The sequence below is a fragment of the Melopsittacus undulatus genome, chromosome 24 (genome assembly GCF_012275295.1).
Source record: "Melopsittacus undulatus isolate bMelUnd1 chromosome 24, bMelUnd1.mat.Z, whole genome shotgun sequence".
Lineage (NCBI taxonomy): Eukaryota > Metazoa > Chordata > Aves > Psittaciformes > Psittaculidae > Melopsittacus > Melopsittacus undulatus.
This window is the reverse complement of record NC_047550.1, coordinates 551,294-575,850: the sequence shown is the minus strand read 5'-3', so window position 1 is coordinate 575,850 and position 24,557 is coordinate 551,294. Positions and strand designations below refer to the sequence as shown.

At 60.1% G+C, this 24,557-nt stretch overlaps 3 protein-coding genes across 4 annotated transcripts; 1 reads left to right on the top strand and 2 right to left on the bottom strand.

The window, feature by feature from the left end:
- Window positions 1–165: 165 nt before the first annotated feature.
- AKT2 (AKT serine/threonine kinase 2) lies at window positions 166–6,730 on the bottom strand. Its single transcript, XM_034072132.1, has 14 exons — window positions 6,540–6,730; window positions 5,484–5,559; window positions 5,264–5,392; window positions 4,814–4,925; window positions 4,578–4,728; window positions 4,368–4,499; window positions 4,223–4,288; window positions 4,077–4,145; window positions 3,807–3,929; window positions 3,384–3,512; window positions 2,207–2,421; window positions 1,422–1,509; window positions 564–666; window positions 166–266 (listed from the first exon to the last, which is right to left on the bottom strand). Exons 2-14 carry the CDS (start codon window positions 5,527–5,529, stop codon window positions 187–189), a joined length of 1,443 nt encoding a protein of 480 aa, XP_033928023.1. The 5' UTR covers window positions 5,530–5,559; window positions 6,540–6,730; the 3' UTR covers window positions 166–186.
- A 115-nt stretch (window positions 6,731–6,845) lies between these two features.
- C24H19orf47 (chromosome 24 C19orf47 homolog) lies at window positions 6,846–13,179 on the bottom strand. Of its 2 annotated transcripts, none has more exons than XM_034072133.1 (9): window positions 13,068–13,179; window positions 11,672–11,729; window positions 11,396–11,483; window positions 11,195–11,309; window positions 9,661–9,742; window positions 9,408–9,527; window positions 9,015–9,164; window positions 8,860–8,930; window positions 6,846–8,719 (listed from the first exon to the last, which is right to left on the bottom strand). In XM_034072133.1, the coding sequence occupies exons 2-9, from the start codon at window positions 11,688–11,690 to the stop codon at window positions 8,309–8,311; spliced, it is 1,056 nt and encodes a 351-aa protein (XP_033928024.1). In that variant the 5' UTR covers window positions 11,691–11,729; window positions 13,068–13,179; the 3' UTR covers window positions 6,846–8,308. The 2 variants fall into 2 exon arrangements, with proteins under 2 accessions (XP_033928024.1, XP_033928025.1); XM_034072134.1 differs by having other exon boundaries at window positions 13,058–13,093.
- PLD3 (phospholipase D family member 3) lies at window positions 13,132–18,428 on the top strand. Its single transcript, XM_034072131.1, has 11 exons — window positions 13,132–13,175; window positions 13,693–13,768; window positions 13,849–14,024; window positions 15,260–15,443; window positions 15,532–15,652; window positions 16,215–16,342; window positions 16,788–16,988; window positions 17,241–17,380; window positions 17,486–17,651; window positions 17,986–18,085; window positions 18,170–18,428. Exons 2-11 carry the CDS (start codon window positions 13,742–13,744, stop codon window positions 18,370–18,372), a joined length of 1,446 nt encoding a protein of 481 aa, XP_033928022.1. The 5' UTR covers window positions 13,132–13,175; window positions 13,693–13,741; the 3' UTR covers window positions 18,373–18,428.
- Window positions 18,429–24,557: the final 6,129 nt, after the last annotated feature.

Below are 24,557 nucleotides of genomic sequence, written 5' to 3'. Positions count from 1 at the left end.
GCTTCCCATTGAGCTCCGGTCAGGTTCCTGTTGGGATCCTGGTGTTTCCCTTGGGATCCAGCTGAGTTCCAGTTGGGATCCAGTTGGCTTCAAGGCAGAGCCAGCAGCGTGGGATGTGTGGGGCCGGATGGAGCCCATGGGGGGGGGGGGGGGGGGGGTCCAGGACCCCCCCCAGCTCCGGCTCCATCATTCCCGGATGCTGGCGGAGTAGGAGAACTGCGGGAAGTGCGTCCGGTGCTCGCCCTCTGGGGAGCCCAGGGCATCGTCTGCAGCCAATGGGGAGGGGGTGAGGGGGGGCACCCCCAGACCCACACATGGGGGGCACACAGACCCCAACCCCCCCCCAATGGTGCCCAATGGGAGATCCCCGCACCCCCAAACCCCCCCAATGGTGCCCAATGGGGGATCACAGCACCCCCAAACCCCCCCAATGGTGCCCAATGGGGGATCACAGCACCCCCAAACCCCCCCAATGGTGCCCAATGGGGGTTCCCAGCACCCCTAAACCCCCCCCAATGATGCCCAATGGGAGGTGCCACCCCCCATGTGGCCCCCCCACTCACAGCGGTCGGGGGGGGTGATGGTGATGGACTGAGCCGTGAACTCATCATCGAAGTAACGGGTGTCAACCTCTGACGTCACCTGCGGCTTGAAGGGGGGCACCAACTGCGGGGGGGGCACCCATGAGTGGGGGGGGCCCTTTGGATGCTATGGGGGGGTTTGGGTCCCTTTGGGTGCTATGGGGGGGTTTGGGTCCCTTTGGATGCTATGGGGGGGTCAGGGTGCTATGGGGGGGTTTGGGTCCCTTTGGGTGCTATGGGGGGTTTGGGTCCCTTTGGATGCTATGGGGGGGTTTGGGTCCCTTTGGATGCTATGGGGGGTTTGGGTGCTGGGGGGGGTTTGGATCCCTTTGGATTCTATGGGGAGTTTGGGTGCTATGAGAGGGTTTGGTGTCCCTTTGGATGCTATGGGGGGGTTTGGGTCCGTTTAGGTGCTATGGGGGGGGGGTTGGGTGCTATGGTGGGAGTTTGGGTCCCTCTGGGTCCTTGGGGGGGGGGGGTTTCGTGTCCCTTTGGATGCTATGGGGGGGTCAGGGTGCTATGGGGGGTTTGGGTCTCTTTGGGTGCTATGGAGGGGTATGGGTCCCTTTGGATGCTATGGGGGGGTCAGGGTGCTATGGGGGGGTTTGGGTCTCTTTGGGTGCTATGGAGGGGTATGGGTCCCTTTGGATGCTATGGGGGGGTCAGGGTGCTATGGAGGAGTTTGGGTCTCTTTGGGTGCTATGGAGGGGTATGGGTCCCTTTGGATGCTATGGGGGGGTCAGGGTGCTATGGAGGGGTTTGGGTCTCTTTGGGTGCTATGGAGGGGTATGGGTCCCTTTGGATGCTATGGGGGGGTCAGGGTGCCCCCGGTGCCTTCACCTTCCTCTGCACCACGTCCTGCCAGTTGATGGATGCGAAGAAGCGATGCTCCATCACCTCCTGTGCGTCCCGAGGACCCCCCCCGAGCCTGCCCGAGGGAACAGGACCGGGATCAGCATCGGGATCGGGATTGGGATCAGAATTCAGAACCAGGATCAGGATTGGGAATGGGACCAGGACCAGGATTGGGATCAGGACTGGGATCAGAACCAGGATCAGGATAGGGATCAGGACCGGGATTGGGATCAGGCTCAGGCCCAGGATTGGGATCAGGCCCAGGATTGGGATCAGGCCCAGGATTGGGATCAGGCTCAGGCCCAGGATTGGGATCAGGACCAGGATTGGGATCAGGCTCAGGCCCAGGACTGGGATCAGGCTCAGGCCCAGGATTGGGATCAGGATCAGGCCCAGGATTGGGATCAGGATCAGGACCGGGATCAGGACCAGGATTGGGATCAGGACCAGGCTCAAGCCCAGGATTGGGATCAGGATCAGGCCCAGGATTGGGATCAGGCTCAGGCCCAGGATTGGGATCAGGATCAGGACCAGGATTGGGATCAGGATCAGGCCCAGGATTGGGATCAGGCTCAGGCCCAGGATTGGGATCAGGATCAGGACCAGGATTGGGATCAGGCCCAGGATTGGGATCAGGATCAGGACCAGGATTGGGATCAGGACCAGGCTCAAGCCCAGGATTGGGATCAGGATCAGGACCAGGATTGGGATCAGGACCAGGCTCAAGCCCAGGATTGGGATCGGGCTCAGGCCCATGCTCAGGCCCTCACCTCTGCTTGGGGTCCTTCTTGAGCAGCCCGGCCAGCAGGGCCCTGGCATCGGGGGCCAGGCTGCGGGGGAACCGGATCTCCTCCAGCAGGATGAGCTCAAACAGCCGCTCGTGGTCCTGGTTGTAGAAGGGGAGGCGGCCGCAGAGCATCTCGTACATCACCACCCCCAGGCCCCACCAGTCCACAGCGCGTCCGTAGTCATTGTCCTCCAGCACCTGCGGGGGGCAGGATCAGACCCACAGCACAGCCATGGGGGGGTTGTTGCTATGGATACGGGTAGGGATGCGCTCCCTATGGGGGTTGTTGCTATGGATACGGGCAGGGATGCGCTCCCTATGGGGGTTGTTGCTATGGATACGGGCAAGGATGCGCTCCCTATGGGGTTGTTGCTATGGATACGGGTAGGGATGCACTCCCTATGGGGGTTGTTGCTATGGATACGGGTAGGGATGCGCTCCCTATGGGGGTTGTTGCTATGGATACGGGTAGGGATGCACTCCCTATGGGGGTTGTTGCTATGGATACGGGTAGGGATGTGCTCCCTATGGGGGTTGTTGCTATGCATACGGGCAGGGATGTGCTCCCTATGGGGGTTGTTGCTATGGATACGGGTAGGGATGTGCTCCCTATGGGGGTTGTTGCTATGGATACGGGTAGGGATGCACTCCCTATGGGGGTTGTTGCTATGGATACGGGTAGGGATGTGCTCCCTATGGGGGTTGTTGCTATGCATACGGGCAGGGATGTGCTCCCTATGGGGGTTGTTGCTATGGATACGGGCAGGGATGTGCTCCCTATGGGGGTTGTTGCTATGGATACGGGCAAGGATGTGCTTGCGATGGGGGTATTGTTGCTATGGATACAGGCAAAAATGGGTTTGCTATGGGGGATTGTTGCTATGGATACAGAAAATGTTATTGCTATGGATAGAGATAAGCATGCACTCACAATGGGGGTGTTGTCACTACAGATATAGGCAAGGATGAACTCCCCATGGGGGTTGTTGCTATGGATAAGGGGGGTGTTATTGCTATGGATACAGGCAGGGATGCACTCGCTATGGGGGGGTTGTTGCTATGGATACAGGCAGGGATGCACTCGCTATGTGTTGCTATGGATACCGGCAGGGCTGCACTCGTGATGGGGGTGTTATCCCTATGGATATGGGCACGGATACCTCTGGTGCCAGGTACTCGGGGGTGCCACAAAAGGTCTTCATGGTGGCGCCGTCGCTGATACCCTCCTTGCAGAGGCCGAAGTCGGTGATCTTGATGTGCCCATCCTTGTCCAGCATCAGGTTTTCCAGCTGGGAAAGAGGGAACAGGGATGGAACGGGAAGGATCCAACCCCTGCCCCCTAAAACTGTGGGAGGGAAGCAGGACCAGGATCAGGATTGGGATTGGTGTCAGGATCGGGACTGAGATAGGGACTGGGATCAGTATCAGGACCAGGGTAAGGAACAGGCCCAGTACAGGATTGGGATCAGGATCAGGATCAGGATCAAGACCAGGACCAGGACCAGGATCAGGATTGGGATCAGACCCAGTACCAGGACCAGGATCAGATCCAGGACCGGGATCAGGCCTGGGATCAGTGGTACCTTGATATCCCGGTAAACCACATCCCGGGAATGGAGGTATTCCAAGGCGGATACGATCTCGGCTCCATAGAAGCGGGCCCGATCCTCGGTGAAGACACGTTCCCTCGAGAGGTGGAAGAAGAGCTGGGAAAGAACAGGGATAAAGGGCGAATCCGGATCAAAGAAGGCTTTAAACTGCTCCCAAATCCTCGTGGATCACGGGGAATGCTCCGGGATACAGTGGGAGCTATCGGGATCAGGACAGGGATTTGGAAGCAGGGAAGCTCCCACCTCGCCACCGTTGGCGTATTCCATGACGAAGCAGAGGCGGTCGTTGGTCTGGAAAGCGTATTTCAGCGCCTGGAAAAGTGGGAAAAGGGGGATTTTAGGGAAGCTCCATTGGGATGGAGGGGCCGGGGGATGGGGGGGGTGCTTACGGTGAGGAAGGGGTGCCGGGTGTTCTGCAGCACCCGGCTCTCGGTCACCGTGTGAGCCACCTCATCCTGGGAAGGGAGATGCTGTCAGCGCTGGGATCCATGGGGATCCCCATGGGGTGATCCCGGTGCGGATCCCGGCACAAACCTTGGCGATGATGACCTCCTTCCGCAGGATCTTCATGGCATAATAGCGCCCGGTGGCCTTTTCCCGCACCAGGATGACCTTCCCAAAGGTCCCTTTTCCCAGGAGCTTCAGGTAATCGAAGTCGTTCATGGTCTGGGAAAACCATGGGATTCATGGATCTGGGATGAGAAAAGGCTTCATCCCACGGACCCATCCCCATTCCCAACTCACAGCCTTGGCGCGGGATTTGCCCATGGCCACCTCCATCTCCTCGGCGCCGGGGCCATCCATGGATCCACACTTGTATTCCATGGGATCCACCTCCGGCTCCTGGTTCTTGAGGCTGTTGGCGACCGTCTGGATCGCTCGCATCCACTCCTCGCTATGGGATGGGAAGAGGGATGCGATGAGGGAGCGGGGGGGGGGTGGTTACCCCCCATTCCCATGGGAACGCGGCCGTCCCGCACCGCTCCTCCGGAGTATCCACGTGGAACGTCCTCTCGATGACCGTTGTCCATTGCAAGCAGCGGATGACGAAGGTGTTGGGCCGGGGCCGCTCCGTCTTCATCAGCTGGCACTCTGCATTCCAAGCAGGATGGTTTGGGAGCAAGGATCCTCATCCCATCATCACCGGGAAGCAAGTCAGGATACCCGCATCCATGTGGCTGGGACAGCCCCATAGCCCACATCCTCTCTATGGGTACCAAGGATGCTCCCAACACCTCATGGACCACATCCCCATAGCCCACATCCCCTCTATGGGTACCAAGGATGCTCCCAACACCTCATGGACCACATCCCCATAGCCCAGCATCCCCTCTATGGGTACCAAGGATGCTCCCAACACCTCATGGACCACCAAGGCCACATCCCCCATAGCCCAATGTCCCCCCCCAGCCCCATTGCCCCCCATTTACCGGCCACAGAGAAGTTATTGAGGGGGGGCAGCGCCTGCTCCGGGCTCTCCGGCCTCTCCTTGTATCCAATGAAGGACCCATCGCTCTTGAGCAGGAAGTAGCGAGGCCGCCACGTTTTGATGTATTCCCCTGGGATTTTGGGATACGGGATTTTGGGATGCAGGGATTTGGGATGGGAAGCACAGGACCCCCCCCCCCCCCCCATTGGTACTGGGCTCACCTCGCTTATGCAGCCACCCCTCCTTCACCACCAGCACCTCGGTCATGGCAGCGCCGGGGCTAAGGCCGGCCAGGACCTGCAGATGGCATGGGAATGGGAATAAGATGGGAATGGGATGGGAATAGGATGGGAATGGGATGGGAATAGGATGGGAATGGGATAAAGGGGATTCTGCCATTCCCATCCCTTGGGATATGGATCCCGAACATCCCAACACTGAGACAGGATGTGATCAAAGAGCTCCCACCATTCCCACCCCTTGGAATATGGATCCCACACTGAGGAACCCCAACCCCCCCCGGCCATAGTGGGGCAGAAAGCGCCCCCCAAACCCCTTCAGTGCAGCTCCATGGGGACCCCAGACTCCTCATGGACCCTATAGAACCCCCCAGACCCTGCATGGGTCCTATAGATCCACCCCAGAGCCCTCATGGACCCTATAGAACCCCCCACACCCCACATGGGTCCTATAGATCCACCCCAGAGCCTTCATGGACCCTATAGAACCCCCCAGACCCTGCATGGGTCCTATAGATCCACCCCAGAGCCCTCATGGACCCTATAGAACCCCCCAGACCCTGCATGGGTCCTATAGATCCACCCCAGAGCCCTCATGTTCCCTATAGAACCCCCCACACCCCACATGGGTCCTATAGATCCACCCCAGAGCCCTCATGTTCCCTATAGAACCTATAGAACCCCCCAGACCCCGCATGGGTCCTATAGATCCACCCCAGAGCCCTCATGGACCCTATAGAAGCCCCCAGACCCTGCATGGGTCCTATAGATCCACCCCAGAGCCCTCATGTTCCCTATAGAACCCCCCACACCCCACATGGGTCCTATAGATCCACCCCAGAGCCCTCATGTTCCCTATAGAACCCCCCACACCCCACATGGACCCTATAGAACCCCCCAGCCCCCTCATGTGCCCCATAGACCCCCCTGCAGCCCCCCCCATCGCAGCGGGTGGTTCGCTCCCAGCCACATCCGGGTCCCCGCTGCGGACGAGTCCATTGCGAGGCCCCGGGGGGGGGGGGGGGGGGGGGTGCTCACCTGTCATGGACGCCGCGGGCCCCGCCGGCTCCCGTGGCTCATCCCGGTCCGATCCCGGTCCAACGGCGGCGGCCGCAGCCCCCCCCGGTCGGGAGGCGGAACCGGAAACGGAAGCGGAAACGGAAAACGGGACACGGAACCGGGGGGGGGAAACGGAGACGGGAAAGACCCCGCTCGGCTCCAGGCGCCGCGCATGCGCCAGAGGAGAGGGGGCGCATGCGCAGGGAGCGCTGCACCGCCCCCCCCCGCTGTGCGCAGGCGCGGTGCTGAGGTAACGCCCCCTGGTAAGCATCGGATTTGCATCTCTTTTGCATAAACAGAGCTATTTCCACGCTTTATTGCCAAAAAAGGTCAAAAATGGGGGGAAAAACCCCAAAGCACTCGTGTCACACACACCAAACACCCAAAAAGGGAAGGAAAACGCCCCCAAATTGGGCCAAAATTGGGCAAAACCAAGAAATGGGGGAATTTGGGTGGAAAACTGATGAAATTGGGGAATTCCTGGATGAAAAATGAAGGAATTGGTGAATTTTTGCATGAAAACTGAGGGAATTTATGAATTTCATATTAGAAAGAATGGAGTTGGTGATTTTTTTGTATTAATAATTAAGAAATGGTGAAATTTGGTATTAAAATGGTGACTTTTTGCATAAAAAACGAAGGAATTGGTGAATTTTCATGTTAAAAATGAAGAAATTGGTAAATTTTCATATTAGTAGGGAAATCAGTGAATTTTTGCATTAAAAATGAAAGGACTGGTGAATTTTCACGTTAGAAATGAAAAAAATGGTAAATTTTCCTATTAAAAATGAAATAATTGGTGAACTTTTCTATGAAAAATAAAAGAATTGAGTTTTTGTTAAAAACAAGGGAATTGGTAAATTTTCCCATTAAAAATCAAGAAATTCGTGAATTTCATATTAAAAGCACACAAATTGGTGAATTTTCATCTAAAAAATGAGAGAATTGGTGAATTTTTGCATTAAACCCCCAGAATTGGTGAATTTTCCCATTAAAAATGAAGGAATTGGTGGTTTTTTGGTATTAATACAAAGAAATCCCATTTTTCCATAGGAAACCCTGGGAATTGGCGGATTTCTCATCCCAAACTTCCCAGCTTCCGTTTTGGGGAGAAAAACGGCGATTTTGGGGGTTTGCAGCAGAACCAAAGAAACCGGATTTGGGAGGAATTGGGGAAAAATAAATAACTTGAGGAAAAGCAGCCGGATTTGGGGGGAAAAGGAGGAATTCCAGGGCAAGGCAGGAATTAAGGCAGGTTTTGGGGGGGTTTTGGTGGTTTTTGAGCCCCCCCAAATGGTTCTTTTTTAAGGTTTCAGGGTGTTTTTTGGGAATGCTGCTCCCAACTCCATCCCAATGGATTCCATCCCCCGGCGGATCCGGACATCCAAGCGGAAAGGGGAAGCAAACCAAGGCCAATCCCAGGCTGGGCATGGAGGTCTCCAGGGCAGAATTCCTCAAGCTGGGAAAAGCAGCAGGATTAAAGGGGAACCCCACAGCTTTCCAGGCAGGGAGAGGATGGGGAGCGCTGATTTGGCTGGATTCACCCGGGATTTGGGCTGGGAATCCCTTGGGAAGGGCTCTCCTCCACTGTTTTCCTATGGGATTAGTGGGATCAAGCCTTTCCACATGGGATCAAGTCATTCCCTGTAGGAAATCCCTTCCCACACGGCATTAACCCTTCATCCCAGGGATCCACCCGTTCCCTATGGGGTGTTCCCATGGGATGGAGCGCAGGGATCCCATGGATCTCAATCCGGTTTCTTTCCCAAGCGCTGGAATACGCTGACGGAGCCGGCGCTGTCCATGCGGGCCTCACTGCTGCTCCCCTTCCCGCATCCCCACGTCCTCCGGATCAGCACCCGCCATTCCCGCTTGGAATTCTCCCTCCCGCTGCTGCTGCTGCTGACGGCATCCTCATCCTCACGCCCGCATCCCGGCGCCCGCATCCCGGCGCCATTCCGGAGGCTGGGAATGGCCTTGGCCTCCGAGCTGCTGGCTGGGGCCGTCACCGGCATTCCCGGCGCGGCGCTCTCCTTCCGGGAAGCCTTGGGTTTCTTCAGGACACCGGCGTAGGGAAGAGCGGAACCATCATCATCCTCATCGCTTCCCATGGATTTATCCCGGTGGGAATCTCCCAGGCGGCTGAAGACACCGCTGGGCTGCAGGCAAAGGGATGCGGCACCATCAGCACCCGCATCCCGGCTCCGTCGCCCTTCCCAATGGGATGCAGGGAGCATCCCATCCATTCCCAGATTCCCATAGAATTCCAAGCGGGAATTCCTCCTGCATCCCCTCTCACCTTCCCTCCCGCAGCCGGGTCCCCCTTCGCCTCGGCTCCCAAGCGGTCGAAGACGGACGCCCTGGGCAGCCCTGTGGGATGGAACGGGATAAAGCAGGATTTGGGATGGATGGGGATGGATCGGGAATACCGGGATGGGAATTCCCTGCCCGCACCTTTGGCTGCTTGCTGCTGCTCCAGGATTTTCCTTGTCCTCGGCGTGGTGCCCTTGGGCATGGTGATGATGTACTTCCCTTCCATCTCGGCCGTCACCCGGCGCCGCTTCACCGGGATCGGGGCAATTCCGGCTGCGGCATTCCCGAAGCCTGCCGGGATGGAGGGAGGAGGTTCATGCCCAATGCAAGGGGGAAAGCGATTCCCAAGTGTTGGATGAGGAGTTTAATGGGAATTGGGACAGGAAAAGCACTTCCCAAGTGTTGGATGAGGAGTTTAATGGGAAATGGGATGGGAAAAGCCCTTCCCAAGTGTTGGATGAGGAGTTTAATGGGAAATGGGATGGGAAAAGCCCTTCCCAGCACCATTCCCGGCGGGATCAGCCCCTTCCCTACCTGCCTTCGCTGCTGCCGGCTGGTTGGGAACGGTGATGGAGATCTTGGATCCGTGGGGCTGGAGTGGGGCATTGGGAAGCGCTTCCCGGCTCAGGCTGTTGGCGATCATCCGGCTGGCGGCTGCGGGGGGAGACGGAGCATTCCCATGGGATCCAATCCCTCGGGATGGGACGAATCCCGGCAGGGATCCCTTGCTTGGAGCTTTGGGGTGCATCCCATTCCCATTCCATGCTTCCATGGAATCCCGGCTCACCGCTGTTGGTGCTGCGGCGCAGATCCGCTTGGAGCGGGGATGAGCCAGGGCACAGCAGATCCGTGGCGGCTTTGCACATCTCCTGCGGGAATACAGCATGGGAAACCATGGAAAACTATGGGAAACCGAAGGAAAACCATGGGAAACCAAAGGAAAACCATGGAAAACCATGGGAAACCGAAGGAAAACCATGGGAAACCGAAGGAAAACCATGGGAAACCATGGGAAACCGAAGGAAAACCAAAGGAAAACCATGGGAAACCAAAGGAAAACCATGGGAAACCAAAGGAAAATCATGGAAAACCAAAGGAAAACCATGGAAAACCATGGGAAACCAAAGGAAAACCATGGAAAACCAAAGGAAAACCATGGAAAACCAAACGAAAACCATGGAAAACCAAAGGAAAACCAAAGGAAAACCATGGAAAACTAAAGGAAAACCATGGAAAACCAAAGGAAAACCAAAGGAAAACCACGGGAAACCAAAGGAAAACCATGGGAAACCAAAGGAAAACCATGGGAAACCAAAGGAAAACCATGGAAAACCAAAGGAAAACCATGGGAAACCGAAGGAAAACCATGGAAAACCAAAGGAAAACCATGGGAAACCAAAGGAAAACCAAAGGAAAACCATGGGAAACCAAACGAAAATCATGGAAAACCAAAGGAAAACCATGGAAAACCAAAGGAAAACCAAAGGAAAACCATGGGAAACCGAAGGAAAACCATGGGAAACCGAAGGAAAACCATGGAAAACCAAAGGAAAACCAAAGGAAAACCATGGAAAACCAAAGGAAAACCATGGAAAACCAAAGCAAAACCATGGAAAACCAAAGCAAAACCATGGAAAACCAAAGGAAAACCATGGAAAACCAAAGGAAAACCATGGGAAACCAAAGGAAAACCAAAGGAAAACCATGGGAAACCAAAGGAAAACCATGGGAAACCAAAGGAAAACCAAAGGAAAACCATGGGAAACCAAAGGAAAACCAAAGGAAAACCATGGGAAACCATGGGAAACCATGGGAAACCGAAGGAAAACCATGGGAAACCGAAGGAAAACCATGGGAAACCAAAGGAAAACCATGGAAAACCGAAGGAAAACCAAAGGAAAACCATGGAAAACCAAAGGAAAACCATGGAAAACCAAAGGAAAACCATGGAAAACCAAAGGAAAACCATGGGAAACCAAAGGAAAATCATGGAAAACCAAAGGAAAACCATGGAAAACCATGGAAAACTAAAGGAAAACCATGGAAAACCAAAGGAAAACCATGGGAAACCAAAGGAAAATCATGGAAAACCAAAGGAAAACCAAAGGAAAACCATGGAAAACCAAAGGAAAACCATGGAAAACCAAAGGAAAACCAAAGGAAAACCAAAGGAAAACCATGGAAAACCAAAGGAAAACCAAAGGAAAACCATGGGAAACCAAAGGAAAACCAAAGGAAAACCATGGAAAACCATGGGAAACCAAAGCAAACCCCTGGAAAACCCCCACTTCCCATGGGATTCCCATTCCCGGTGCCCATACCTGCCTGTGGACCACCTTGGCGTGCTTGAGGATGGCGATGACGTCCCCGACCACCGTGATTCCCAACTCATTCATCAGCTCCTTGGTCAGATCCAGGAGCATGTTCTTGCGGATCCTGGCACCGGGAATACCGCAGGGATGGCCCCATGGATCCCGGCTCTTCCCGATGGATGCTTCCATAGGGATGCATGGGGGGGGTACCTGTTATCCACAAACATGACGGCGTAGCTGACGGCAGGGCCCGGCGGGATCCCGGCTTCCTTGAAGAACTGGATCCACTCGGATGTGGCTGCACCGGGAACAGGGGGATCCCATGGGATTGGGATCAATGGGAATCCCATGGGATGGGGATCAATGGGAATCCCATGGGATTGGGATCAATGGGAATCCCATGGGATGGGGATCAATGGGAATCCCATGGGATGGGGATCAATGGGAATGGGGGGGGGATGGGGGGGAAGGGGGGGGGGGGCTCACCCATCGTCACTGACACCATGGTGGGGCCGCGGCCTCAGGCGGCAGCGCCGGGAGCGGCCTGGGGGGCACAGGAGAGCAGCCCCATAGAGACACCTCTGCCCCATAGAGACCCCTCTGCCCCATAGAGGCCCCTCCTGCCCCACAGACACCTCCTGACCCATAGAGACCCCTCCTGCCCCACAGACACCCCTCCTGCCCCACAGACACCCCTCCTGCCCCATAGACACCCCTCCTGCCCCATAGACACCCCTCCTGCCCCATAGAGACCCCTCTGCCCCATAGAGACCCCTCCTGTCCCATAGAGACCCCTCCTGCCCCAGAGACATCTCCTGACCCATAGAGGCCCCTCCTGCCCCATAGACACCCCTCCTGCCCCATAGACACCCCTCCTGCCCCATAGACACCCCTCCTGCCCCATAGAGACCCCTCTGCCCCATAGAGACCCCTCCTGTCCCATAGAGACCCCTCCTGCCCCAGAGACACCTCCTGACCCATAGAGGCCCCTCCTGCCCCATAGACACCCCTCCTGTCCCACAGACACCCCTCCTGCCCCTTAGAGACCCCTCCTGCCCCATAGAGACCCCTCTGCCCCATAGAGACCCCTCCTGCCCCATAGAGACCCCTCTGCCCCATAGAGACCGCTCCTGCCCCATGGAGGCTCCTCCTCCTTCCCCATAGACCCTCCTTTTATCCCCTCTTCCTGCTCCATAGAACCCCTCCTGCCCCATAGACCCACCTCCTGCCCCATAGATCCCACTTATCCCACCCTCCTGCCACATAGATCCCCCTTATACCCCCTCCTGCCCCATAGATCCCCCTTATCCCCCCCTCCTGCCCCATAGATCCCCCTCCTGCCCCATAGATCCCCCTTATCCCCCCCTCCTGCCCCATAGATCCCCCTCCTGCCCCATAGATCCCCCTTATCGCCCCCTCCTGCCCCATAGATCCCCCTTATCCCCCCCTCCTGCCCCATAGATCCCCCCTCCTGCCCCATAGACCCTCCTTATCCCCCCCTCCTGCCCCATAGACCCTCCTTATCCTCCCCTCCTGCCCCATAGATCCCCTCCTGCCCCATAGATCCCCCTTATCCCCCCCTCCTGCCCCATAGACCCTCCTTATCCCCCCCTCCTGCCCCATAGATCCCCCTTATCCCCCCCTCCTGCCCCATAGATCCCCCTTATCCCCCCCTCCTGCCCCATAGATCCCCTCCTGTCCCATAGATCCCCCTTATCCCCCCCTCCTGCCCCATAGATCCCCCTCCTGCCCCATAGATCCCCCCTCCTGCCCCATAGATCCCCCCTCCTGCCCCATAGATCCCCCCTCCTGCCCCATAGATCCCCTCCTGCCCCATAGGCCCCCATTATCTGCCCCATTGCCCTCCATTACCGCCCCTCACCGCTCCGCTCCCGCCGCGCCCCATGCCGGGCCCCACCGGAAGCTCCTGTCACGGAGCGCCGGAAGTGACGCCCTCGGCGGACTCCCCCCCCGGTGTGGTTGGTCGCAGGTAGGGGGACGCTCTATACCGCGGGGCACGGGAGGGACAACGGGGGGCGACCATAGAGACGGGGGGTGCGATGGCGCCCCCGTGTGGACGGAGCTGGGAGTCCTCCACCGGGGCCTCCGGGGGGGGGGGGGGGGGGTGAACGGGGGCTGACCCCGGCCTGACCCCGGCCTGACCCCGGTCCTGGCCCTAAAAGTGCCCCAGTCCCGACCTGGGGCCCGAAGCTGCCCTAAAATGAACCCAAAATTGGGGTTTTTTACCTTAAAATGGGCTCTGAACCGGACCCTGACATAAAACAGCCCAAAAAACACGTTCTTGGCCCAAAGCAGGTCTGAAATGGGGCAAAATGGGGCGAAATGGGGGAAAATGGGGCAAAATGGGGTGAAATGGGGAAAAAATGGGGTGATATGGGGCGAAAATGGGGCTAAAACCCCAGCCCAATGGGGCGGGATTGGGGGGGGGGGGGGGGAGGAGGCTCCGGCGCTTCCCAATTCCAGGCCCGTTTCCCGATCCCTGGAAGTCTCCATTGGGAAGGATCCGGATCCAGTTGCTCCCGTTCCAGCCCCAGGATGAGGTCTCACAGCACCTACAAGCAGGTACCCCCCCCCCCCCCAGCATTCCCTATGGATCCCATTGGATTTGGGCTTCATTCCCCTTCTCTGCCTCCCATTCCCAGCTGCAGGTGGGGGCCAGGAGGGGCTCCATTGGAATCAATGGAATTCCTCAGCTCTGGAATGTCGGCCTCGCTCTGCTCCTCCTCCTCCTCCTCTTCCTCCCCCTGCTCCTATGGCTCCTTCCCGATGGGAGCCGGGGGGGGAGGGGAGAGGCCGGAGCCTGTGGAGCCTCGTGCAGGTGAGAGGGGATGGGGGGGGAGGATCCCATTGGTGCCATCCCATTGGAGCCATCCCATTGGAACCATCCCATTGGTGCCATCCCATTGGTGCCATCCCATTGGAACCATCCCATTGGAACCATCCCATTGGTGCCATCCCATTGGTGCCATCCCATTGGAACCATCCCATTGGAGCCATCCCATTGGAACCATCCCAATGGAACCATCCCATTGGTGCCATCCCATTGCCCCATCCCATTGCCCCATCCCATTGCCCCATCCCATTGCCCCCATCCCATTGCCCCATCCCATTGCCCCATCCCATTGCCCCATCCCATTTCCCATCCCATTGCCCCCTCCCATTGCCCCATCCCATTGCCCCCATCCCATTGCCCCCATCCCATTGCCCCCATCCCATTTCCCATCCCATTGCCCCCATCCCATTGCCCCATCCCATTGCCCCCATCCCATTGCCCCATCCCATTGCCCCCATCCCATTGCCCCCATCCCATTGTCCCCATCCCATTGCCCCCATCCCATTGCCCCATCCCATTGTCCCCATCCCATTGCCCCATCCCATTTCCCATCCCATTGCCCCCATCCCATTGCCCCATCCCATTGCCCCCATCCCATTGCCCCATCCCATTGCCCCATCCCATTGCCCCCTCCCATTGCCCCATCCCATTGCCCCATCCCATTGCCCCATCCCATTTCCCATCCCATTGCCCCCATCCCATTGCCCCCTCCCATTGCCCCCATCCCATTGTCCCCATCCCATTGCCCCCATCCCATTGCCCCATCCCATTGCCCCCATCCCATTGCCCCATCCCATTGCCCCCTCCCATTGCCCCCATCCCATTTCCCATCCCATTGCCCCATCCCATTGTCCCCATCCCATTGCCCCCATCCCATTGTCCCCATCCCATTGCCCCATCCCATTGCCCCATCCCATTTCCCATCCCATTTCCCATCCCATTGCCCCATCCCATTGTCCCCATCCCATTGCCCCCATCCCATTTCCCATCCCATTTCCCATCCCATTGCCCCATCCCATTGCCCCCATCCCATTGCCCCATCCCATTGTCCCCATCCCATTGCCCCCTCCCATTGCCCCCTCCCATTGCCCCATCCCATTGTCCCCATCCCATTGCCCCCATCCCATTGCCCCCATCACATTGCCCCATCCCATTGCCCCATCCCATTGCCCCATCCTATTGTCCCCATCCCATTGCCCCATCCCATTTCCCATCCCCAGCATCGTCCTTGTGGAGAGCATCCCGGAGGGAATGAGCTTCGGCTCCGGCTCCATCCCGACCCCCTCCACGTTTTCCGCATGGATGCAGCTCCTGCTCTCCGTGCGCCACAGCATCGACATTGCCTCCTTCTACTGGACCATGACCAACACCGACACCGGCACCGCCGAGGCCTCCGCGGCACAGGTCCCGGTGACATCCCTGCTCTTCCCTAGGGATCCTCCCCCATTCCCAATGGATTCTCCCCCATTCCCATGCTCCATTCCCGGCACAGGGTGAGCGGATCCTGCAGGAGCTGCTCCGGTTGCCCCAACGCGGCATCAACGTCCGCGTCGCCGTCAACCGCCCGTCGGCATCGGCACCGATCGGTGACCTGGTGGAGCTGGAGCGGAGCGGTGAGGCCGAAACAGCCCAAAACGGGGGTTCTGAGCCCAAAACGGGGGTTCTGAGCCAAAAATGGGTTTTCTGAGCCAAAAATGGGTTTTCTGAGCCAAAAATGGGGGTTCTGAGCCCAAAACAGGGGTTCTGAGCCAAAAATGGGGGTTCTGAGCCCAAAACGGGGGTTCTGAGCCAAAAATGGGTTTTCTGAGCCAAAAATGGGGGTTCTGAGCCCAAAACGGGGGTTCTGAGCCCAAAATGGGGGTTCTGAGCCCAAAATGGGGGTTCTGAGCCCAAAACGGGGGTTCTGAGCCCAAAATGGGAGTTCTGACCCCAAAACGGGATTCTCAACCAAAACCAGTGATTCTGACCCAAACCCACAGTTTCTGCCCCAAAATCATTGTTTCTGCCCCAAATCCACGGGTTCTGCCCCACACCCTCGGTTCCTGCCCCCCAACCCCTGGTTCTGCCCCACACCCTCGGTTCCTGCCCCCCAACCCCTGGTTCTGCCCCACACCCTCAGTTCCTGCCCCCCAGCCCCTGGTTCTGCCCCACACCCTCGGTTCCTGCCCCACACAGGCGCTGCCGTGCGCACCGTGGACCTGCCGCGCCTGACCGGAGGGGTTCTGCACACCAAGTTCTGGCTGGTGGATGGCACCCACCTCTACCTCGGCAGCGCCAACATGGACTGGAGGTCCCTGACCCAGGTGAGCAGCACCGGGGCTCGGATGTGGTATTACTGACCCCATGGCAGTGCCGATGGTTGGATGTGGTATCACCGACCCCATGGCAGTGCCGATGGTTGGATGTGGTATCACTGACCCCATGGCAGTGCCAATGGTTGGATGTGGTATCACTGACCCCATGGCAGTGCCGATGGTTGGATGCGGTATCACCGACCCCATGGCAGTGCCGATGGTTGGATGCGGTATCACCGACCCCATGGCAGTGCCGATGGTTGGATGTGGTATCACCGACCCCATGGCAGTGCCGATGGTTGGATGTGGTATCACCGACCCCATGGCAGTGCCGATGGTTGGATGTGGTATCACTGACCCCATGGCAGTGCCGATGGTTGGATGTGGTATCACTGACCCCATGGCAGCACCAGGGCTCAGATGTGGTATCACCAACCCCATGGCGGTGCCGCAGGTGAAGGAGCTTGGTGCTGCCGTCTACAACTGCACCTGCATGGCCCAAGACTTAGGCAAGATCTTCGAGGCCTATTGGGCTCTCGGCGTTCCCGGTGCCACCATCCCGGTGCCGTGGCCGGCCAATTACTCCACTGCCTTCAATGCAGAGACGCCCCTGGAGCTGCAGCTCAACGGCACTGCCGCCGCCGTCTACTTCTCGGTACCTCCCACCCCCCCCTTTGGCACCGGTGCCGTGCCGGTGCTGAGCCAGTGCCGGTGCTGAGCCGGTGCCGGTGCTGAGCCAGTGCCGGTGCTGAGCCGGTGCCGGTGCTGATCCGGTGCTGGTGCTGATCCGGTGCTGGTGCTGATCCGGTGCCGGTGCTGATCCGGTGCTGGTGCTGAGCCGGTGCCGGTGCTGAGCCAGTGCCGGTGCTGAGCCGGTGCCGGTGCTGAGCCGGTGCCGGTGCCGCAGAGCTCCCCCCCGGCCCTCTGTGCCGACGGCCGCACCACAGACCTCAGCGCCCTGCTCAGCGTCATCGATGCCGCCGAGGCCTTTGTGGATGTCGCGGTCATGAGTTTCCTGCCCACCACCGAGTTCTCCCACCCGCAGAGGTGCGGCTGTGGCTGTGGCTGTGGCTGTGGCGGTGCCGGTGCTGGTGCCGGTGCTGGTGCCGGTGCTGGTGCCGGTGCCGAAGCCGTTTCCTCCCCCCCCCATAGGTTCTGGCCGGTGATCGATAACGCACTGCGCCGAGCGGTGGTGGAGCGGCGCGTCCGCGTGCGGCTGCTGCTGGGCTGCTGGCGGCACAGCCAAACCACCATGTTCCCCTTCCTCAAGTCACTGGCGGCCGTCGCTGATAACCGGACCCATTACAGCGTGGCAGTGGTGGGTATGGTGGTGTGGTTGTGGTGTGGTTGTTGTGTGATTGTGGTGGGTATCGTGGTGTGGTTGTGGTGGGTATCGTGGTGTGGTTGTGGTGGGTATTGTGGTGTGGTTGTGGTGTGGTTGTTGTGTGGTTGTGGTGGGTATTGTGGTGTGGTTGTGGTGTGGTTGTTGTGTGGTTGTGGTGTGGTTGTGGTGTGGTTGTGGTGGGTATCCTGGTGTGGTTGTTGTGTGGTTGTGGTGTGGTTGTGGTGTGGTTGTGGTGTGGTCGTGGTTGTTATCCCAGTGCAGCCATGGGGCTGGTGCCGGTGCCTGACCCCAGCCTCACTCCCCACAGCGCCTCTTCATGGTGCCAACGAGCGCGGCACAGGCGCGGATCCCCTACGCCCGTGTCAACCACAACAAGTACATGGTGACGGAGACGACCGCGTACATCGGTGAGCGCGGCGCTGCCGGGGCTGTGGTGCTGGTTTTGGTGTGTGTCCCCCCCCAAACCTCCCTCACCCCAAACCTCATTGCAGGGACCTCCAATTGGTCCGGTGACTACTTCACGCAGACGGCAGGCTCGGCACTGGTGGTCAACCAAACGGTGAATGCCACCGGCACCGGTACTGGCACCGTCCGGGAGCAGCTGGAGGCCGTGTTTGAGCGGGACTGGAGCTCCCAGTACAGCGCTGACATTGGTGAGCCCGAGCGCTGGCAGAGCCGCTGCGGTTCCCGTTAGGCACCAGTGGCACCAAATCCGGGCCCGGTTGGGCTAAACCACACCAAAACTCCCGATTTTTGCTGCTTTTTTGCCTTGTGGTTGGGGGGGGTCTTTGGGGCAGCACCGGGGGGGGGGAACCAGGAGACCCTGGTGGGGATGCTGGAACCTGGAACCGAGTCCAGGCACCAAAACCCAGACCCGGGCACCAAAACCCATCCCCAAGCACCAAAACCCATCCCCAAGCACCAAAACCCCATCCCCAAGCACCAAAACCCCATCCCCAAGCACCAAAACCCCTCCCATCCCCTGGAGCCCCATCCCTGACCCCCCCCCCCCCAGGGCCGATTTTGGGGTTAAACCTTTATTATGGCCAAGCCAAAAGCCAGAAGCTGAGGGGGGGGCGGTGCTGTCCCCCCCCCCCGTTAACGGCAGCATCGAAAAGCTTCAAACAGCCCCAAAAGAGCCGGGTTTGGGGGGGGGATGGGGGGGTTAAGGAGCAGTTGGGCAGCAGCGATGCTCAGGGGGGTCCCGACCCCCCCCCGTCAACCCCCCCACCATTGGGGGGGGTCCATAGGGGGGGTCCTCAGCGCCCCCCCACGCAGAGCTTGGGGGTCCCCGCATGGAGCTGGGGGGGGCCGGGGGGGCGGAGCTCGAGCTCGGGGATGCGGAGCCCCCCCCCCTTGCGCTGGGGGCTGGGGGGGGTCGGGGGGGAGAAACCCACCCGGGGTACCCAGCGCAGGGCTCTGCCCTCCCCACTGCGCCTGCGCGGGGGGGGGATGCTCCTCCTGCCTCCCTCCGGTCGCATCCTCCCGGTGCCGGTACCGAACCGGGGCAGTTTGAGCCCCCCCCAGCGCCCCGGTTCCACCTCCAGCCCCGGCGGGGCCAACTCCAAACCGGGCACCTTCAACCCCCCCCCGGCCCCGGTGCCTTTGGCCCCGTCCGGTGCCGGTGCCGCTTTGGGGTCCGTGACCCCCCCCCCGCTGCGGAGATCGGGGCTGGAGCCCCCGAACCGGGGCAGCTTCACCCCCACCTCCGGTCCCAGCTTCGGCAGCGACGGGGACCGGCGCCGGTCCGGGGGGGGCAGCACCGGAGCCGCGGCTCCCAACGGAGCCAACGGCGGCTTCGGGAGCTCCGGACCCCCGGTACCGACCTTGCCCAGGGCCAACCCGAGCCAGGGCAGAGCGAACCGGGACTGCCTGGGCCCGGTGCCGTCCGGTGCCCCCCGTCCGGTGCCCAGCGCCACCTCCACCCGTGGCACCGCCTCGAGGAGCCCCGAACGGACCGGGACCGGCACCGGAGGCTCCGTTACCGGTAACGTCGGCACCGCCACCTCCACGGCCGGGATGGGCACGGAGGGGATGCGGAAGCCGCCGCCGAACGCGGCCCCGTCGCCGGCTTTGGTCGGAGGCTCCGGTACCGGTAACGACGGCATCGCCACCTCCACCGCCGGGAAGCGGGGGCCACCGGGGGGCTCCGGGGGCTCCGCCATGGCCCTGCCGCCCGCAGCCGCCTCCTTCACCGTTAACCGGGGCCGCGCTGGCACCGGAGGGACCGGATCGGCCTCCCCGCGGCTCTTCCCGAGCTTGGGAAGTTTGGGAAGTGCCAATTCCACCGCCGGGGCCGACGGGGGCTTCTTGGGAAGCGTCGGGATGGGGATGGGCTGCGGGGGGAGGGGCAGATGGGATCCCGTGTCCATGGGGACCCCCAGCATCCCGCATCCCTCTCCTGTGTCCATAGGGACCACAGAGCATCCCGCATCCCTCTCCTGTGTCCATAGGGACCACAGAGCATCCCGCATCCCTCTCCCGTGTCCATAGGGACCACGGAGCATCCCGCATCCCTCTCCCATGTCCATAGGGACCACGGAGCATCCCGTATCCCTCTCCCGTGTCCATAGGGACCCCAGCATCCCGCATCCCTCTCCTGTGTCCATAGGGACCACGGAGCATCCCGCATCCCTCTCCCGCATCCATAGGGACCACGGAGCATCCCGCATCCCTCTCCCGTGTCCATAGGGACCACGGAGCATCCCGCATCCCTCTCCCATGTCCATAGGGACCACAGAGCATCCCGCATCCCTCTCCCGTGTCCATAGGGACCCCAGCATCCCGCATCCCTCTCCCATGTCCATAGGGACCACAGAGCATCCCGCATCCCTCTCCCGTGTCCATAGGGACCACAGAGCATCCCGCATCCCTCTCCCGTGTCCATAGGGACCCCCAGCATCCCGCATCCCTCTCCCGTGTCCATAGGGACCACGGAGCATCCCGCATCCCTCTCCCATGTCCATAGGGACCACGGAGCATCCCGCATCCCTCTCCCGTGTCCATAGGGACCACGGAGCATCCCGCATCCCTCTCCCATGTCCATAGGGACCACGGAGCATCCCGCATCCCTCTCCCATGTCCATAGGGACCACAGAGCATCCCGCATCCCTCTCCCGTGTCCATAGGGACCACAGAGCATCCCGTATCCCTCTCCCGTGTCCATAGGGACCCCCAGCATCCCGCATCCCTCTCCCATGTCCATAGGGACCACGGAGCATCCCGCATCCCTCTCCCGTGTCCATGAGGACCTCTCAGCATCCCAAACCTCACTCTCGTGTCCATAGGGACCCCCAGCACCCCGTATCCCACTCCCAATATCCATAGGGACCCCCAGCATCCCGGATCCTGTTCTTGTGCCCATAGGGACCACGGAGCATCCCAAACCCTCCTCCCAATATCCATGGGGACCCCTCAGCATCCCGCATCCCTCTCCCGTGTCCATAGTCACCGCCCGCATCCCGCATCCCTCTCCCGTGTCCATAGTCACCCCCCGCATCCCGCATCCCCCTTCAGCACCCATAGGACCCCCCCCCCCGATCCTCCCGCACCCATTGGGTCCCCTCGGGCCCTACCGGGGCTGTGCCGGTGCCGGTGCCCGGTGCCCGGCGGCGGATGCAGAGCGAGACCCGGCAGCCGACGGCAGCCTCGAGCAGCCGCGCCACGGCCTCGGGGGGGACCCCCTCGAAGAAGATCCTGGCACCCACCAAGCGGTCACCTGCGGGGGGGACCCCCTATAGAATCCATGGGGATTCGGGACCCCCCCATAGCATCCATGGGGGATTAGGGATCCCTCCCATAGAATTCATGGGGATTCGGGACCCCCTATAGAATCCATGGGGATTCGGGACCCCCCCATAGCATCCATGGGGATTCGGGACCCCCTATAGAATCCATGGGGATTCGGGACCCCCCCATCGCATCCATGGGGATTCGGGACCCCCCCATAGCATCCATGGGGATTCAGGACCCCCTATAGAATCCATGGGGATTCGGGACCCCCCCATCGCATCCATGGGGATTCGGGACCCCCCCATAGCATCCATGGGGATTCGGGACCCCCTATAGAATCCATGGGGATTCGGGACCCCCCCATCGCATCCATGGGGATTCGGGACCCCCCCATCGCATCCATGGGGATTCGGGACCCCCCCATCGCATCCATGGGGATTCGGGACCCCCCCATAGCATCCATGGGGGATTAGGGATCCCCCCCATAGAATTCATGGGGATTCGGGACCCCCCCATCACATCCATGGGGATTCGGGACCCCCCCCATAGCATCCATGGGGATTCGGGACCCCCCCATAGCATCCCGGTGGGATCCATGACTCCCCCCCCCCCCATCCCATCCCAATGGACCCCCCCCCGGTCCTCACCCGCCTGCACCCGCAGCGCCCTCGGGGCTTTGGCAATGTAGAGGCCGCGTCGGTCCCGAGCCACCGTCAGCCTCGAACCCGCGGCCTCGGGGGCCTCGACCTCCAGCAGCTCCTATGGGGCAAAGGGGGGGGGCGTGGGGGGGTGGGACCAGGACCTGCCCCCCCCCCCAACCTGACCCCTCCCCCCCCCCCCATCCCTCACCTCCATAGGGTGACACTGGGGGGTCCCGGGGGGGGCTCCGGAGCTTCCGGCCTCTGGAATGGGGGGGCACGGACACGAGGACCCCCCTGTTGAAGTCCAATCCCCCCCCCATTGCACCCCTAAACCCCCCCATTGCACCTCTAACCCCCCATTGTACCCCTAAACCCCCATTGCAGCCCTAAACCCCCATTGCACCCCTAACCCCCCCTTTGTACCCCTAAACTCCCCATTGTACCTCAATACCCCCTATTGCACCCCTAAATGCCCATTGCCCCCCAATAACCCTTCATTGCACCCCATACCCCTCATTGCACCCCTAACCCCGCATTGCACCCCAATACCCCCCATTGCCCTCCTAAACCCCCCATTGCCCCCCAAAACCCCCATTGCCCCCAATACCCCCATTGCCCCCCAATACCCCCATTGCACCCCAATACCCCCCCTTTCCACCCCCCCATTCCCACTGTCCCCCCCATCCTCCTGTATCCCATGGTTGGGGGGGGTCCCCCTTCCCCCCCCCCCCCCCGGACCCCAAAACCTCCCCTCCGAGCACCCCCCCCTCACCTCCGGCTCCTTCCCTGTCCCGTGTCCCGTTGGGATGTGCCCCTGGTCCCTGTGTGCCCCCCCCCCCCCCCCCCACCTCCGCTCCCCCCGGACAAGGGGATCCTTGTCCCCATCCCATGGGAATGTCGGGAATTCAGGCACTCAGCACAAAGCTGCCCCCGTGGGAGGATGGGGGGGGGGGCACCAGGGAAACCCCCCCATAATACCCGTAGGACCCCCCCTAGGGACCCCATAGCACCCATAGCACCCCCATAGCACCCATAGGACCCCATAGCACCCGTAGCACCCATAGAACACCCACTTTGGACCCCTAAAGCACCCACAGGACCCTCATAGCACCCATAGGATCCCACCCAGGGATCCTAAAGCACCAAGGACCCCCATAGCACCCTTGGGACCCACATAGGATCCCCATAACACACTTGGCACCCCCATAGCACCCATAGGACCCCAATAGCACCCATAGGACCCCCATAGCACCCGTAGCACCCCCACAGCACCCTTGGCACCCCAATAGCACCCATAGAACACCCACTTTGGACCCCTAAAGCACCCATAGGACCCTCATAGCACCCATAGGATCCCACCCAGGGATCCTAAAGCACCCACAGGACCCCCATAGCACCCTTGGGACCCACATAGGATCCCCATAACACACTTGGCACCCCCATAGCACCCATAGGACCCCAATAGCACCCATAGCACCCCCATAGCATCCTTGGGACCCCCACAGCACCTTTGCCACGCCAATAGCACCCATAGAACACCCACTTTGGACCCCTAAAGCACCCATAGGACCCTCATAGCACCCATAGGATCCCACCCAGGGATCCTAAAGCACCAAGGACCCCCATAGCACCCTTGGGACCCACATAGGATCCCCATAACACACTCGGCACCCCCATAGCACCCATAGGACCCCAATAGCACCCATAGCACCCCCATAGCATCCTTGGGACCCCCACAGCACCTTTGCCACGCCAATAGCACCCATAGAACACCCACTTTGGACCCCTAAAGCACCCATAGGACCCTCATAGCACCCATAGGATCCCACCCAGGGATCCTAAAGCACCAAGGACCCCCATAGCACCCTTGGGACCCACATAGGATCCCCATAACACACTCGGCACCCCCATAGCACCCATAGGACCCCAATAGCACCCATAGCACCCCCATAGCATCCTTGGGACCCCCACAGCACCTTTGCCACGCCAATAGCACCCATAGAACTACCCACTTTGGACCCCTAAAGCACCCAAAGGACCCTCATAGCACCCATAGGATCCCACCCAGGGATCCTAAAGCACCCACAGGACCCCCATAGCACCCTTGGGACCCACATAGGATCCCCATAACACACTCGGCACCCCTATAGCACCCATAGGACCCCTATAGCACACATAGGATCCCACCCAGGGACCCCTAAAGCACCCATAGAACCCCAACAGCACCCTTGGGACCCCCATAGGATCCCCGTAACACACTTGGCACCCCCATAGCACCAATAGGACCCTCAGAGAATCCCTTGGACCCCCATAGCACCCCCATAGCACCCTTGCCCCCCCCCCCCCCTAGGACCCCCATAGCACCCTATGCACATCCCACCCCCGGCTATCCCAAGCACCCCAGCAATGCGCTGACTCAGGACCCCCCCAGCACCCATGGGCGCGGGTGGGTGCCTGAAAGGGCCCATTGATGGGGGGGGGGGCAGGAATCCGGGTCCCGTTCCCA